The sequence below is a fragment of the Oxyura jamaicensis genome, chromosome 10 (assembly GCF_011077185.1).
Source record: "Oxyura jamaicensis isolate SHBP4307 breed ruddy duck chromosome 10, BPBGC_Ojam_1.0, whole genome shotgun sequence".
NCBI classification, from domain to species: domain Eukaryota; kingdom Metazoa; phylum Chordata; class Aves; order Anseriformes; family Anatidae; genus Oxyura; species Oxyura jamaicensis.
In genome coordinates, this window is record NC_048902.1 from 9,500,409 (window position 1) to 9,518,001 (window position 17,593).

Consider the following 17,593-nt stretch of genomic DNA (forward strand, 5'->3'; position numbering starts at 1 on the left):
CCCCCCCCAGCACAAAGCCCGGGGAGGCCCCGGGGCTGTGACCGAGGCCGGGGCCGCTCACGGAGCCCCGGGGGCCGCTCACGGAGCCCCGGGGGCCGCTCACGGAGCCCCGCGGCCGCCCCCTGCCCGGCGCCCCCCGGCGCCCCCCGTCCCCGCCCGGCCCGCACCTACCGCGCCTCGGCTCCGCTCGGCTGCGTTCGGCCCCACTCGGCTCCCTCCGGATCCCTTCGGCTCCTTTCGGATCCCTTCGGATCCCTTCGGATCCGCTCGGGCCCTGGTTGGCTGCGGCCGCTTCCTGCCCGGGGTCCGGCGGGGGAGGAGGGGCCGGGGGGGAGAATGGGGAATTGGGGGGGGGGCGAATGGGGAATTGGGGGTATGGGGCCGGGAACTGGGGGGAGTGGGGTCAGGGGTTGGGGTGCGGGGAGTCCTGGAATTGGGGTGTATGGACAGAGGGAATTGGGGTGTATGGGGCTGGGGGACTGGGGTGTGGGGAGCTCCAGATATGGGGTGTGTGGGGATAGGGGATGGGGGTGCAGGGAGCCCCAGGTGGGGCTGGGGGATCGAGCTGTATGGGGCTAGGGTATTGGGGTGTATGGGGCCAGGACATTGGGGTGCAGGGAGCCCCAGGCATGAGCTGTGTGGAGACAGGGAATTGGGGTGCATGGACCATAGGGATGGAGGTGTATGGGGCAGGGGGAATTGGGATGCAGGGAGTCTGAGGATTGGGGTGCATGGAGCTGGGGTTCAGGGAGCTGGGGAACTGGGGTGCACGGAGCTTGGAGTGCACAGAGCTGGGGGATTGGGGTATATGGAGCTGGGGGAATAGGGGTGCAGAGGCACTGGCAGCCCCACACCATCCTCGGTGGAAGATGCTGCTAGAGAGGGAGGGACCCCCAAATATTTGGGAGCCACAGTGCAGGGGTGCCCACGAAAGCAAGACCTCAGACACATGATACCTGGGCAGCTCTCACCATGTCCCCAAGGCTCCCGCATTGTCCCCATGGCTTGGTGGCCCCAGTGCCCACGTGGGAGGCTTTGGTTTCATTGCGGAGGAGAAAAGGAAGCTCCTCACCCTTCTGATTACAGAGCAAAGCTGGAACAACCAAACCTGGAGAGCTCAAAGCTAAAAAGCAAATAAAAATACCCTGAGATGTGCTATATTTAAAACCACTTGATTTTTTTTATTTTATTTTTTTTCCTGTGAGCAAGGAAGGATGTTGTGGTGATGGAGCTGGCAAAGCCTTGACCCAAGCTCCATGGGTGAGAGCAACAAGAACAACGGAGGATGAAGCAAATATACTTCAAAAGCAGCTACGCTTCAAAATCAGGAGCTCGATTTGCAGATGTGCCTGCAGATCAGGAGGGTTCCTCTTTCCGTGCCCAGCCTGGTGGGGGTGGTGGCTGTGCACAGCTCCTGGAGACCAGACACAAGAGCCCCATCAATCCAGAGGCACTTTTTGGGGATGCTGCCAAAAAGGATGCAGCCCTCCGTCTCCAATTGGAGACCAGCTGGGCTTGCGGGGACCTTCTGCTTGAGATGAGTCCCTACCCAGCTCCAGAAATGCAAGTGGAGCCCAAGGGGTTCAGTAAAAATACCCCAAAAAGATGCAAACTCCCAGTGCAGGGCTCAGCCATCACAGTGTCTGAGCGCCGGCAGATTCCTTACTGTTAAAATAAAATCTAAAACGCCCTTTGAAACAAAGGCAGATTTTTCCACATCAACACTAGCTTAGAAATTAAAATTATGCTGCTTGCAAGCCTGTTCATAATTAACAACGAACAGGCTTCCAGGGAGGAATTTAAATAGTGGATGCTCTGTCCCAAATGAGTATTTCGGCTAATTTTCCTTCCTCGCACCCTGAAGTACCCGAGGTATGTGCATGAGAAATGTGCATAATAACAAAGCTGATCACAACAGAATAAATAAATAAATAAATAAATAAACACAGGAAGGCAAAGAAAAGGCTGCGATTTGCAAGTTTAATTTTACGCTCAGCCAGGATCTGCTCAAGGAGACAGACTAAGGTGCTGGGGTACATGCATATTCATCACGCTGCCAGTGATACGGAGCAAAAAGAGGAGCCCCGTGCTGGTCCTGCCCTGGTGTTCCCGATGCTTTTTGCTGAGGCTGCAGCTGGGACAGCCTCAGCCCTGCTCGCCTGGAGGAACGGAGCCGAAACGCTTCGGATGTGGCCATGCTGGGTCTGGGGACAGTGAGTCACTCACCGCCGCCTGAGCGCAGATGTTTCGGGTCCGTGCACGTGGTGGGAGGCTGCTCTGGAGGGAGCTCAGCGTTTTCTGCAGCACACAGCAGGCGTTCAGAAGCAGAGAGCCCGGCGATGGACTCCAGATGCACAACCCCCCCTGGGGGACGCCAGCAGCGTGAGGAAGGAATATTTTCTTATCAGAGGAAAGTCACGAGGCTTTTCTTTTCCCCAGCAACACCTCTGCAGGATCGCTTTCAGCACAGCTTTCATCAATTCATATTTTAAAAATAGTATGTTTGTCATCTCTAGAGCCATTCCTTAAGGTGTTTTCTTCGGCTGACTCTGGAGCCCACGAGCTGAGTTTGTGCACAAGCAAGCAAGCAGAAAAAGGAGCAGGGTAGCACTAAAACAGAGCTACAGCACTGCAGGACCACCGTGTCCCACGCGGTGACACCGGGGCCCAGCCGTGCGGAACTTCAGCAGATGCCATGCTGATGAGGAGCAAGCCATACAAAGCAGATTTGCCTGGGCTATTTGGTATTCGACGTGCTTTCACACAAGCTGTGCTGGTCACAGTCTGTGTGCTCTAGCACCACGTTTGCCCCAGAGCAGCTCAGAGCAGCCACACGCAAGTTCTCAGTCACTGGCACTTGTATTTACCACATCAAAGGTGGGTGAAGTTGGCCAGACTCAGGCTTTCCACCCACAAAGCAATGATAACCCTAATAAACCTTCAGCTTGCCTTGATGCAGACCTTTGGGAACCTCAGGACGCATCCTGACCTATTGCTCCTGGCTCTTGGACGCCCAGGAGACCCAGCAGGACCCCGGCAGCACCCAGGATAGCCCCCAGCCAGTGTCCCGGCTCCGAAGGCAGAGCCCACTGTCGGCATGTGGATGGACAGGGTGGTGGAAAAGGGATGGTCAGAAGGGAGAGGAGACCTAGGAGGGAACAGCTCCCACGCTGGTGCTCGTGGAGCGGCTGATTTCAGGAAGCAGAGCGCTGGTGGGCCCCATTTCCAGCTCAGCCACACAATTTTGGAGCCCACCCTGTGCTGCACAGAAGAACTTTCCCAAGAAAAGCCCTTCCCAAAGCGGCTCTTCCATTGTGAGAAGAATCTCAAATAATTTTCTTCAGACAGGATCTTCTGTGAAGCTATTTTATTTGTGATTGCAATGGCAGGCGTCCTGTCAATCAGGAGTGCATTTTAGTACACAAACCATAACCTTTTATTCCCTATTACCCAACACCTGATCACCTCCCCTGTTTCCTCATTGGCTGAGTACTGCAGGTTCACAAGCTACTCGACACTCCTCTATACCATATCTGTACAATTTTTCTTTTTTTTCCAACCCTTTAATTTTTCCTTTCTTATGTTCTGAGAACTTGTGATCTTAGTTTTACTGTTCTCACGCTGCTCATCCTCTTTTCCTCAAGCTTCTACCTTACTTTGGAACAGCGAGGCCTTCTACTGTCCACTTACCTACTTAGCATTTCTCCTTACTATGACTACACAGCTACCTTGGAATAAAGAAAAATGTAGGATCTTGTTGTGTTTTATTTTTTTTTCCCAAATATTTTTGATATCAGTCAAATTCGTCCCATTTGATCTACATATATACAGCAAATAGTATTAATTACAGTGCACGCTCCTCCTTATGAGGTTATTAATAAATCTAATACTATTTGATTCTAGAGTACTATTTTTGCAAACTTATCAAACTTATTTTCTGGTTCTTCAGTTACAGCTGAGATATTTACAATAGTGTTTTCTAATTCACACACCATTCTTTTCCCCCCCCCCCAGGTTTACTAATTTTTCAAGTATCTACATAAAGCAGAATTAATTTTCATTTTCGAAGTAGTAAATCTCAATGATGACAGCTGGATATTAGAAAACAGATATTTAGAAAAGAGATTAAATGTTAATAATATTTATTAAATTAATAAATAATAAATATTAATAAGATATTAATAAGTATCAGATAATACTAATAATATATAATAGATAAGAAAGAGCAGTCAGGCACTGGAACGGGTTGCCCAGGGAGGTGGTGGAGTCACCGTCCCTGGGGGTGTTCAAGGAAAGGTTGGACGGGGTGCTTGGGGACATGGGTTATTGGGTGACATTGGTGGTAGGGGGGTGGTTGGACCAGATGATCTTGGCGGTGTTTTCTGACCTTAATGTTTCTGTGATTCTGTGTTACACTGATGAGAGGCTAGAGCCTGAGCTGGAAAATGTCGTGTGGGACATGGGAGGTGCAGGGCAGTGCCTGTGACCGAGGGGCTGCCTTTCTCTCAGGCAAACCAAATGGCTCGGGGGAGCCAGCCCCAGAAAAGGGTCCCTCAGCCCCCCCAACTCTGCTCCTTCCCCCATGTGAGGACATCTCCCAGGCCGCTCCCAACACAGCCACCTTTGGCCACACTTGGGCCACTTCATCACAGAGGCTTGCTGAGGTCACAGTGGCCACCACTGCCTGTGGGCCCTATAAAACAGCCCCCCTGCCGCTGGCCCGCCACTCGCTGAGCTACTCGGAGACCAGAGGCTGCAAGGCGAGAAGCGGCTCTGCTTGGTTTGCGAGGACAGCCATGGCATCCAGGGCTTCACCAAGAAGGAAGGCAGCTGACCAGGAAACGTGTTGGGGGCAGAGAGAGCACCAGCAGCACCAGGTACAGCAGTGCTCGAGGGACCTCTGGTGCGCAGCCCACAGACACATATAAGAAATATAATTGGCACCACAGGCGTGAAAATCAAGCCAACAGTGGCATGGGACCTCAGGGTGGAACAGGTCGGTCCCCTGGTGTGGCACCCTGGCTAGAAAACATGTGGAATCGAAGGCATCCTGCTTGGGCAGTCCCTGGCAAAGACTGGCTCATCCTCCTGCCCAGCCCATGGAGCTGGATCCACGAAGATAAGGAAGAGGCAATGGAAGTGGATCCACCACAGCCAGAACAGACCTGGGACTGCCCTGGCACATCTTCACTCTGTGCCATCAGGAAGCACAAACTGCATCACAGGAGTGCCCGGCCAGCTCCCTACTCGTTGCTCAGGCCCCATCCCAAACATTAGCTTGGAGCCCCCAAATCTCACGGACATCCCGCAGGCTTGCCTGCAAGCTGTCCCGGCAATAAACAACTCTTGCCAGTTCTCAGGGGTTGTGTGAGTGCTTCTTTCCCATCCCAGCCCTCGTGTGACAGGTGGCATCTCCTGCACAGAGCCTCGAGGAACAGCACAAGAGAGGACACAGCTCCCTTCGGGCTGCTGGAGGAGTCCTCGAGGGCCACCTGCACCTTTAGCACTTGTGAAAATAGACTGAGGGGTGAAAATGGGAGTGCGTGAGCGATTATAGGTGGCCAATTTCTTATATTAGGAGTGAGTTTCTACATCTGAGTAATTGGTAACGACAGACAGGGAGAAGGCTGAGGTACTCAGCAACTTCTTTGCCTGCATCTGCACTGGCAGACGGGCTTCACAACTCTTTCATTTCCCTGAACCCGTAGATGGAGGCTGGGGGATCAAAGTTCCACCTGCTGTAAGTGAAGAGCAGGTTCGACACCACCTGATGAATCTAAACAGGTACAGGTCTATGCGACCTGATGACATGAGTCCCAGGGTCCTGAGGGAACTGGCTGATGGAGTTGCCAAGCTTCTCTCTGTCATAGTTGAAAAGTCCTGGTATTGGGATGTCCTCAGGTATGGTACCATCCTTTCTCAGTTGTTCTTACTGTTGTCTCAGGAGTCAGGAGCACTTGGAACAGTCCTTCCCACTCAGGCTGCAGCTTCGATTCTCTCCATGTTCTCATCAGAACCCAATCTCCTTCTCGGAATGGATGGATCAGGACTTCCAAGGGTGGGGTCTGAGCTAACAGTCCACCGGTCCTGAGAGATGACAAAGAGGATGACAGCCCAAGTATGTAGTTCTTAAGAAAAGCATCTTTTGTCTCAAACTTAGGTAACTCATTCCCTTTATCCATGCACAGCAATCCAAATAATATTTCATATGGTGAAATATTGAGTCACATCCGTCATCTCAGCATCCTCCTCCTCCTCTTCCTCCGAGCCAGCTGCCAGCACGGAAGGCAGCGTGGCAGCCGCACAAGTCACCGCGGAGCTTGGCTGGGGCGGCTGCCTTCGGCTTCCACCCCGCAGCTGCCCCGCGGCACCGCATCATGCACAAGGAGCCGCGTTCACGCCACCTCGCAACGCTCCCTGCAGCCCTCCCCACAGCCATCTGTTTGCAGCGGGGCCCATCAGCAGGCGGCTGGTGGGATGGGGGATTTTGCAGCACGGGAGGTGCCGACTCGCTCCAAATATCCCTGCCACCTGCTCGGGAGCAGTCCCGCAAAAAAGCAGGAGATTCCCACTCACGAAGCCATCAGATGCGATGATGGATCCAAAAATCAGCCCCTCGCTCCCCCACGCTTTCGTCTGATGGTCTCTGGGGTTTCAAGGGGAGGTTTGCAGCACGGACCCCCCTGTCCCGTAGCAGGACCCACCTGGGGACATGGCCATAAGCCTTGCCCACCCAGCCCACCCACCCAAAACCCAGTGAAGGTGCCAGACCCCTCTGCAGGGGTCACACTCACAAATAGGTTTCACCCTGTATCTGCTTCCCTACAAATTAAGCTCTTTTCCTCTCCCCAGGTTGATGGAGTCATGGCTGGAGGCAGCCAAGAGCCACAAGACCGGAGCTGAGGTCCCACCTGTGCTGAGCAGAGCACAACCACCTCCTCCCATCCCTAGAGGGTCCCCTCTAACACATCCTTTGCTCTTCTGTAGAGGTTGCCCTGCTCAGTTTTTCTTTCATTTCCCAAAAAAGTTCTGCTTTCTGAAAGCACGTGGGAAGGAGGCTTCAGACTTTCCACTGAAACTGGCTTTTTCCTCCTCCCGTGCTTCCCTAAGACTGTAATTCAAACAACTTTAATTGTAGGTTATTTTATTTCTGAATTGCCCCTATGGATCATTTATCCTCCTTTAGTGTAGCCATGGAGAGTACAATCTTATCTTTCAGCTCCAGCAATGCTGACAATTTCCTATCTTCTGACACCTTCTGCTCATCACTGTGTTGGGGCTTTGTTATATAGTTGATTAAAGCAAAATTGCTTTCTTGCTGCAATTTTACTGCAATCTAACCCAGAAATGCCCAAAGAATCACAGCCATCTTTCACGACGCTCATCTGCTAGCTGCTATAAAAGTCCTCCCTGCTCAGTCTGGAGCACCTCCACCTCTGTGCAGCCCATAAAGTTTGCCATCAATTAAATCCCCCACATGACACTCCCCCAAGCTTCTCTAGGTGAGATCCTAAAGATACTCAGCTGAGCCTGTGGCCGCTCACTGCCATCCCCTATTGTTCGTTTTCTCCTATTGATAAAGAAATCCTGCCGCAGAAATTACTTCTCGCATTTGCATCCCAAAGCTTGTCCCAGCCCTCTCTGCACCTTTCTGGAAGGTTTTCAGCCCATTTTGCCTAGTCCTTCCTCGTGCTCCTTGATGGAGAGGAAGGTGGGGGTCCCAGGTGAGGCCGACCGGGGTCATTAAAGCCCAGTAGTGCCCTCATGGCTGCCCCCCTTCTTTCTCATGGCTGGTATTTATTTTATGTCATCTCAGGTGTCCTTGTTGCTCCCTAGTGCACCCTGAAGGGTCTGGAGCTGCTTGGGGGCTCCTTCCATGGATGGCATCTGGAGGGATGTCCCCTGTCCCCAAGCCATGTCCCCAAGGCAGCCCCGTCTCAGAAAGCCTGCCCATGGCCTGACGAAGCATCGTGTAGGAGATACAAAAAACATCGCGATGAACTCCTGGCCAGCTCCTTCCCTCCATCGGCCCCCAAAAGATCCAAGTTTCCTTGTCTGATCTGAGTTTCACTGTCTTCGTTTCAGGTATAGACTTGTGCAGGGGTCGCCCCACTGCATCTGAGCTTGGGTGCCCTCGCCACGCCTGATCCTGACCCGCAGACAGATTTCTTGCCTTGATCTCGCTGTGAGCACACCTGATGGTCTGGACTCTTGGCTGCCTTCAGCTCCCCTTGTTCAGGTCCCTTGGGGCTTGTCCCCATCCTGCCAGCCACTGCGTGCCCTCGCTTCCCGTTCCCTGGAGGAGCAGTGCCACTTTTTGCTCCCTGGCAGAGCAAGCCTGCTTCCTATGGACGTCCCAGGCGTTCGGGGCCCCAAGACAAGCTTGCTCCCTAACAAAATGGAAAGAGAATAGCCTGAATGTGCCCCAGGCCAGCAAAAACAGGATGCAGCAGTCCCTGCGTGCAATCTAGAAGGCCTGTTTTCCTCCTTTTTTTTTTTTTTTTTTTTTTTTTTTTTTTTTTTTTTTTTTTTTTCCATTTCCCTACTTATTTATTCATTCCCCAAGGAGATGGAGTTAAAGCATCTCCCCAGCCCTCGCTTCAGGCATCGCCCAGCCAGGCTCATGCTCACCCAGAGCAAGCCCTGCACTAATCCATGGGTGCCACCTGCCGTCTACTGCTGACGGCATCGTCCACAAATTCAACTCTGCACCACGCAAGCTGCTCCAGATGTTTGGGTTTTCCCCTGTGCCTTCTCGGAGGCTTCCTGCTGTGACCCACAGGGAGCTGGGGTACAGTGGGGCTGTCCCCACGTGCCCTGCCCGCGGCTGGATGGAGCTGCTCTTAATGAGCAGGAGGATAACGTTACCCCTTTCCTCGGGATAACGAGGTCGGGGAATAGCTCTCGTGTATCTGTAACTGGAAACTTAATCTATTGGACCTGGTTTCCAAAAAAAAATGGGTGGAGAAAAACATTACTGCAGGGCTGAGCTGGATGAAATAATTGCTGTTGAGAGAAACAACTTCAGGGTTGGGTCAGGGAGAGGGGAAAACAGCACTTTGATTCCTCTTTGTCTGCCTTAGTCCTTTTCTGCCAAAAATCAGTGAGGCATCCTTCAGCCTTCTGCCATAACGCAGATTAAATCAGATACGCCAATAATTCTCATTGGATTCTGGTTTTGTTTGCATTGTGAATCGTTCCGTCCAAAATTACCTTTTCTGTCACAATGTTTGTATTGTTTGAAAGGACATTTCTCCTTAGGGGAAGAAAAAAAAAAAAAAAGCAGTTCAAACATTTTGACCATTTCTGACAGGAACATTTGAACATGTAGGAGGACAGGGGGGTTGCTAGAAATAACCAAACTGCCATTACCCGCCGGAGCTGAGATGTGGAAAGCCACCTTTCCGCAGAATGAGAAAGTACATCTATACTCTTCTCACTACTACCCGAGGGTCCTTCCTCTCTTTTTTTTTTTTTTTTTTTCCCCAGAAAGTGATTTTACATGGTTTTCTCTGGTTTTACAAGCGTTTCCTTTGTCTCTCATTCCTTAGAGCACCACTGCAGTTCAATCTCTTCCTTTTTTTTTTTTTTCCTTCCACCTCCTGTTTTGCTGCTCCTTGCTCCTCCATCATTTTCTCACATTCCCTTGCATTGAATCACCTTGGTTTTTCCTACTGGCATTTCCCCCATGCTCCAGTTCTCCTACCAGCCAGCAACAACCCGCTCTAACCATGATTTTGACTTGATGGTGGCAGGAGCTGCTGACCCCAGTAGCTCAGTCCTGCGGCTCCGTGTCCCCACGCCCAGCTAGCAGCAATGATGCTGAGCCATGTCCCCAATTTAGCTGCTGTGCAGGATGAAGCCTTGTCAGCAGTCCCAGCCCCTTGTGCCCTGCCTGTAAGAAGAGCCAGAGAGCCTTTCTGGTGACTCACCGGGATGGGTGTCACCTCTGTCCCAAGGGGCTGGCGGCTCTCCTGGAACAGCCCCGGGAGCAGCAGTGGCTCAGTTATCTCCTTAGGTTAATGGTGTTTCCTTCCCACCACTGTGCCTCTGGGGAGACGAGCTGCTAATCATCCGTGTGTGACCTAAGGGCCAGAGCTGCTCCTTAGGATGCTGCAAGGCAGGCAAGGAGCAGTGATGGCCGGCAGCCTTCCGTAACATGTAAGCACACGCATGCATATGGCATGGTGTTTGCTCATTCGTCTCCTCTGTGCACGCAACACCAACAGCGCGATCCTGTGCTTAATGCAGCCTTGTCAAGCAGCGGCGTTCTGGTGTGCAAGTACCCTGCGCGTGTCTACAAGCTGATTTGAGCCAGCTGAAGCATGGATCTGCGCTTTCACCAGCATGTCAAGGCATTAACCGACGTTATTCAGCATTTCTCAGCCCCGAGAGCAGCTGCAGTAGCTGACTTTCACTGCTAGACGTCACCAAGCATTTCACGCTCTACCCTACATTTTCAACTTTCCAATAATAGATTCAAAAGAAGGTGACTGTGAGCGAGACTTCTCGAGGCAAAGCTTTCTTCAAGTGCCAAAGTGTATCAATAAATACATCAAAATAACAGGGATGTCTTAAAGGCTTCCAGTTGCAAGAAGACAGCTCAAAGATGACACACACACACACAAGGACGATGCCTCCTTGCTGCTCTGCAGTGGGAAAAAGAACAGGAATTTTGTACAATGATTTTCTTCCTCTTTGCTTGTTTTGAATCCCATGCTTTCTGTCCTGCTTTAGCTGAAGTCTCAGAGAATAACCCAGATTGATGCGTGCCGGGAGAAAAGAAGATGGGTCTCGAGTGAAGGGGAAGTGTGGGGATTGTGAGTTACTCTGGAAAATTTGTGTCTGAGTTCCTCTTTCCACTCACAAGGTCAGGAATCACCATACAAGTGAAAAAACATCCCCCCAAAAAAACAAGTGGAACACTTGCCTCTGGAATAAAACCCTTTTCTTACCATCAAGCTGCTACGTTGCACCCAGCGCTGGCAACTCCTATTTTTCTAAACAACTCCACTGTAAGTGTGACCTGTTAAGAGGACATGCTTGTGCCCAGGGAGAGAACAGCTTTTTATCCCATGCTAGCCATGCTGGATACCTGAGACATTGGCTATATACATTAGGGAACCTGTAGAAACCCAAAAGCTCCCCAAAAACTCTCAAAGACAGCGGTAGGCTTCAGGTGGGGTCCGTCAGCACAGTGATCTTCTGCTTTTGTTCCTTGTGTGGTACGCTCTGCCTCAACCACAAAACCACAGGGCAGCTCCACCTGCATGGCACCTTCGTTAGCTGCTCTGGGTAATCAGGGCCCTCGAGGGAAACCCCGGCGGCTGCACCCTGCTCTCTGGCGGAGCAAAGCTCCCGGCGAGCGGGGCAGCATGTCCCGGGGTTGTCCCCAGGATGGAGCCAGAGCAGTGCAAACGTGACAGATGAATTACGCAACGGTGGGGAGAAGATAAAGGGAAACAACAGTGTGCCGAAGCCTTCTGCTAACTTCGGCCCAGGCCTCCGGCAGCATGAGTCACGGCGAGCTGCCATGGTTACGAAACAAGTATTACTGTGCAGATACAAACCATGCTCAGAGGCAAGTACATTGCTAACTAGCTCCAAACTTGGAAAACACTCGAGTGTAGGTAAGGCCTAATGCCGAGTGGGTGTCTGCGAAAATGAGAGCTACAGCAAAATCCTCGGGAGCAGGCAAAACAGCATGCAGAAAGCAGAAGGAAGGAGAGCACCATGTGAAATCTTGCTTTCTGCTTCTTTTTCCCTGCTCCTTCTGGTTTTCTAGCGCTACTGTGAGGACGGTTCCAGGGAACAACAAACAAGGGGAGAAAAGAGGATGTTTCTGCGCCATGGCAAGAAAACAAATAGTAGTGTCACAGATGATTCAGCTGGCAAGAATAGTGAGTCATGGAAATGCACCATGGAAATGCTCAAGCGCAGGATACACGGCACAGTGGAACATATGATGCAGATCGAGTTCAGTATCACGGCATCCTTGGAGACCCATGGCCAGCCAGGTTTGGGCACAGCCTGAAGGTTTCTCTCCGGTGACCTCAGCAGATCCTAAGCCCATGATCATCATCATCAAAGCCCTGAAGCTCTCATGCAGCAATTTCATCCGCTTCAATTGAATAGCGAGGTTTCCATGAAAAAGGTGTGTCTGATCCTCCTTTTCAGTCCTTGAGTCATGCCCACAATGAAAGGACTCCGATTCTGTTTGCCAGCAATCAGCAGAGGATAACGAGGCGAAGCAATCTGGGGTGCAATGTCAAAGAGCTGCTCCAAGCGAAGCCAGGGAGCGAGGGTACAATTAGCGTGGCCCCTGCAGGCTGCACCCCGGTCAAAGAAGCTCCTGCAATGGGATTTCGTGGCCGGGAAGCTTTGCCTGGAAAGGGAAACAACTGCTGGTTGCATTAACATCCTCCCAGAGCCCCTTTTGTGGGAGGGGGAGAAGCTAGACAATCTCTGGACAACTATTTTGGGAGTCCTGAGCATGCAGAGATCTCTGGAGTGGAGACAGAGGACTCAGCAAAAAGCAGAAAATGTGCTCTTGAGGGATTTTCTTTATTTTTATTTTTTTTCGGCATCCTTCTGTGCTGGCGTGTTCCAGTCTCCTGCAAATCTCCCCGCCTTGGATGTGTGTTAGTGTTCAGCAGCACACTCGAACTGTGCCAGCCCAGGAGGGAGAGCAGTCAGGGACCCGCTTTTATGTCAGCTAAATTGCATTTACCATCAGCTGGGGTCACCAGCGCAGTACAAAGCAACCCAGGCATAAGTAGGTCTGACCCAGTATCTACTTCACAAGAAGGGAAATAAGGAGAAAACTTCAGTGACCAGCCCAAAGTTCACCCGGCAAGCCTTGAGGTGCAACCACAACTATTTCTAGGGGTGCCTGGCAGGTCCAGTGAACCTGGAGTGAATTTCTGAGCTTTTTGCACCCAATTCCACCACTGACCTGGGGCAAACGCCTTCACTTCTTGTGGCCTCCGCTTCAGATCTGTGCAATCAGAAGGGCAGAGAGAGCCCTGTACTTGAAAAAACACACGTGTTTTATTTATTTTTTATTGTTTGTTTATCAACAAGTAGGCTTATGTGCTGGCAGTCTGCAGTCCTAACCGCAAGCAGACCTCAGGCAGGCACGCCGGATGAGGCTGCCCTTGTGGGGGGCTTTCCCAGGGTTTTCCCATTTATTATTTACTGCAGAATTTCACAGGCTGCGTTGTACTTTCATAAAAAGCACAATGCTTTTGCTGAGTAAACTCCACGCAGAAACCTGATGCAAGGGGAAAAGAAACGCAAGCAACAATTGATAAAATTGTTTAAACTTATTGCATGGCTGAGGGAAAATAAAAAAAAAAATGTTGGTCTTTCAGGGATGCAGGTATCCGTTTGTGTCTTAGAAGGGGAGCACTTTGGGATGGACTTAGGGTTGCAGCAACACTCACAGCCCCTGTTGAATGGGGGGTTAAACTCCTGAATTATTTTTGCTAATAATGGCTGTGAAAATTGTCATCTTGCAAGGGCAATGAAATACGAAGGCTAACAGGGCCCCCAGCCCGCCTTCAGGACTATTTGCTAGCATTTTTATTGAGAACGAAGAATAAAAGCGAGGTCACAGCTTTGAGGGGCACAGAAGCGACTTCACCCTCTCCACCTCAGAGCCCTCAGGGGGCTCTGCGGAGACAGGGCTGCCTGCGAGAGGCCAGAAACCTCACAGCTGCGAGCCCCGGACACCCTTCCTCGCACTCCCACCGCTCTCCAGCACCCAGCCGGCTCTCTCAGCCGCATTTCAGCCCGAGGACCGCAGCCCTGGCGGGCTGGCAGCAGGGACCCCCATGCCCGAGCCCAGCACAAGATGGCGCCTGAGAGGGGGAGCGGCGAGCCCGCGCTGCCCGCCCCGCCGCCCCCCCACGTGACCGCGCCTCCCCCGCCCCCGGCGGGGCCCGAAGTCTCGCGAGAGCCGGCGGCGGCGGCGGCGCTGCGGTAGGAGGTCGGCGGAGAAGGACGGGGACGGAGCCGCCTCCCGCTCGCCCCCGGCCCCGACCAGGAGGAGGATGTCCCGCTCCGGGCCGCTCCCCGCCGCCTTCTCCCTGCTGCTGCTCACGGCCGCCCTGCTGCCGGCGCCCTCCGCCGCGCAGAACGGTGAGGGTGAAGGGCGGAGGGGGGGGCGCGTTGCTATGGGGCCGCCCGTTGCTATGGGGCTGCTGGTTGCTAAGGGGGAGGCTACGGCGGGGGACGAGGGTCAAAAGCGTACGGGAGGCGAAGCGGTGGGGGGGAGGGGGGGGCGCTGAGAGGCGTTTTGCGGGGCTCCAGCCCCGCCGGGAGGGGGGAGGAGGGAGCTGGGAGCCCCCCAACTCCTCGTCCCTTTCCCCCATGAGGTGAAAATTCCTCTTCATGAGGTGATCTGCGCCCGGGGGGCTGGAACATCGCCTCCCGCCCACCGAACCCGCATCTGCCGAGCTGCTCTCGCTGGTTTCTAATGCAATAAAGTCGTAGTTCCTTAGCAACTGGGAGGAAAAGGGGGAAAAAAAAAAAACCTTCTCTGTTCCTTATAGGATAGTCTGAGCTAAATCTAGCGCGGCATGCCTCCTCCCCGATGAGCTTGCAGCCAAGTGCATGGCAATTAGTGGTAGAGCGAAGCGGGGCCAAGAGGCTGGCCTAAATCGGCGCTCGGAGGAAGATCCCGCAGAGCTTAGAGAACCGTGCAGCTTACCGGGTGAGCTGCAGGCCGGAGGCAGCCGTAAGTCAGGCTCTGCGTGCTCTGGAGCTGCCTCGGTGCTGCCTCACTGCCGGCAGGCTTCTTGTGTAGGATTGTGGTGAGGCTAATGTAAGGGCAGGGAGCCTGGCTCGTGAGCTGGAGGTTTATTGTGCACTGGGGAATCTTACCCCGATGAAACCGTACCTCGGTAATACACCGACCCCCAGATGAGTTTGCGTTGTTCCGTCCTCCCCTCTTCATCCTTTCTGCTCTGCAGATTCTGTGCTGTCCTAGCTTCCTTCTGCTGAGGTGGGTTTTGCTTTGCAGCCTGGGGTCAGCCTCATTGACTGTTCACTCTAGGAAAAAAAAAGCACTGAGGCTTCAGCATATCTGACAAGTGGTGGTAGACATGCAGTTTTAAGAAATAATGGCCCAAAGACCCCAGATCAGAATGACTGCCTCAGTATATTTGGATTTTGCAGTCTGAAACCAGAACTGAGCTCCATGTCTGACTGTTAACCACCCAGGAGAAGCTTTGGCACCCACGCTGTGCGAATGAAGCCTGTGGGCTTTCTGCAATGTGGGGGCCTTTCCGAAGGAACCACCAAGGCTCTGGGCAAATTTTGCTGGTGTTCAGTGGGACCTGGGGGGACCTGGATCCCCAGAATACAGCAGGTTGGGCTGCCTTGTGGACGTAAAGGTTCTCTGCTGCAGAGATGCTGTGTGCTCCCTGAGGTAGCTGTGCTAATAAACATCATTTGGGCAGGGTTCACCTGCCCTCGTTGTGTTCCCCGTGGTGTTCAGCTAAAGTGAGGTGAGTGGTCTCCTGCCCTGTGAGCGAAGTGGGTCATGTGCCTGAAGCTGTTCTGTGCTGGTTTATGATCAAGGTGTGAAATGCTGACAGCTGGTTGTGGCATGAGGCGAGACTGCAGACCCCGGGTGTGTCCTGAAAGCTCCTTCATTTGTGTTTGCTTAACTGGGGTTGCCCTGGCAATCAAAGGGTGGGGGAGCATCAGTGCTGAGGTGGGAATTTCCACAGGTGAGTGAAAATCTTCTTGGCAAGGACTGGAGCACTTGAAAGCCAAGTGGAAGGTGGAGGTCCTTCTGCAAGAGGCTTATTGCTGCTGCTGAAGTTTTGACCCCTATTTGAATGCTGCCATAACAGAGGGAAACATGTAAAGCTTGCAGGTCAGGCCCTGCCACGGAGGAACCGATTTCTTTCTGCAAACAGTGGCCAACGAGATGCTTAATGAAACAATTATTTTCTGCTTTGTTGTGGGGGAAAGGTCCAGCTGTTCCCTGGGTTGTGTGCTCTCCTTGTAAGCCATTAGAAAAACTACGTGATTTGAGTGGACGTGTAAGTCTGTCAGGGGCAGCTCCTTGGAAAAAAACATCTGAATATCGACAGGGGTGTGCTGTGAAGTGTGTGGAGGATAGCCCCAGAGCTAGAGCCAAGAGCCTCGTTACCTGTAACTGGTCCGTAGCCATCGCTGTAGCGAGAGGTGATGCCAAGGGCTGTTCAACACGCTGTCTGGCTGAGTACGGGTCAAAAAAGGAACAGTGAGTGAGCTTATTGAGCTGCAGGACACACATGGTGTGTGGTGGAAACCGCTCCCGTGGCCCAAAAAATACACAGTGGAGTCCTGCCTGTTGGGAGCAGCCTCTTTGCTGCTGCTGACCAGGGATCGCTGCTGAACAGCCAGTGTTTTTTCCAGAATTAATGCAATTCAGCACATTTTTAATTACCGCTGCCTATAGATCTAAGCTTATGAAACTGGAAGCAGGTTTCTGGCATTTGTGTGGATTATTTTCAGAGCTCTTGCATAAATGCCTAAAGGTCACAGAAAAAGTCGTGTGTCGTAAAGGGAACTTTTCCTGGGGATTCCTCTGCAAAACGTGTCAGGTTCCTCGAGGCTGCGTTTCTGGTGCTGCCTGTCACTTGCACCCCAGGTGTGGTTTAATGAAGTGACAGAGCGGAGGCCTAGAAGAGATGAGGAGGAACAGCTGGAAAAAGTCAGTCTGTCGAGAAGGTCTGTGTAAACCTGTGCTTTCCAACTGGTATTTGCTGGAAAATCACTTGAAAACAGGCAGCTCCTCCTTATGGTAAGATGCTTGACTCGCCTCTGGTGAGGAATTCCGTGCCCTCTCTGGTTGCTGGCTTTTGACCTTTGCAATCTATTTGTTTCTCCAGCTGCTTGCTTAAAAATAAAGGCTTCAGGATATGAGAGCTTTCACCTTGGAGCCTTTAGTTTCAAAGAAGTGTGGCTGTATTTTTACCGGTGTCTAAAATAGATGCTCAGGCTGACCCTGTTAAATTTCCAGTCGACCCCTCCAGGTGAGCTGAATTGCTATTTTCCAGTTCTTCCTTTTAAGAGATCTACTCTGGTGGCAAAGCATGGTTAAAACAGACTTAATCGTGTCTTGTCTACAAGAGAAAATTCTTAAACAGCGCATCTTTAAAAGTGTGAGTGTTATTTCTGACTGCAGATTCTCATCCATTTTGCACTGACATGATTTTAATGGTCCCCAGATAAAACCAAGGAACGGTTTCGTACAGCGCTTACGGAGTGCAAGTGTGGGCTGAGCAGCGAGGAGAGTGTTCAGAGCTCTGTTCCCTTCCCCACCATCTCTATTCTCCTTCCTCCTACAACTCCCGCATAGGAAACTTAGATACAAGCAACGTGACTAATGTATACGCTTGAAAATTGCATCCAGTTCTAGCAGATCTCTGAAGAGTGAAGTGATGCCAGCTGCTGGTACCAACACTTCAACAAGGGCTTTAGTTGTGTCAAGGACTGGAGAGCCGGTGGAAGTACTCGAAATGATGCTGACTGTCCTCACACACAATGCTGCCCGAAGACTGCTGGTTGCATTGGTGAATGAGGTGCATTCTTT

The 17,593-nt window shown here is 52.1% G+C and overlaps 2 protein-coding genes across 3 annotated transcripts in view; one reads left to right on the forward strand and one right to left on the reverse strand.

The window, feature by feature from the left end:
- CD276 (CD276 molecule) overlaps positions 1–339 on the reverse strand; it is a 7,943-nt gene extending 7,604 nt beyond the window's left edge. Inside the window, exon 1 of one of the 2 annotated variants that reach the window (XM_035336161.1) lies at positions 172–339. The gene's annotated coding sequence lies outside the window, so the exon portion shown is untranslated. Of the gene's footprint in view, positions 1–167 lie in introns of both variants that reach the window. The other variant, XM_035336162.1, reaches the window with a different exon arrangement.
- Positions 340–13,944: 13,605 nt separating this feature from the next.
- NPTN (neuroplastin) overlaps positions 13,945–17,593 on the forward strand; it is a 51,038-nt gene continuing 47,389 nt past the window's right edge. Inside the window, exon 1 of the mRNA XM_035335311.1 lies at positions 13,945–14,142. Coding sequence (XP_035191202.1) covers positions 14,055–14,142 — 88 coding nt within the window. The 5' untranslated portion in view covers positions 13,945–14,054. The remainder of the gene's footprint in view (positions 14,143–17,593) is intronic.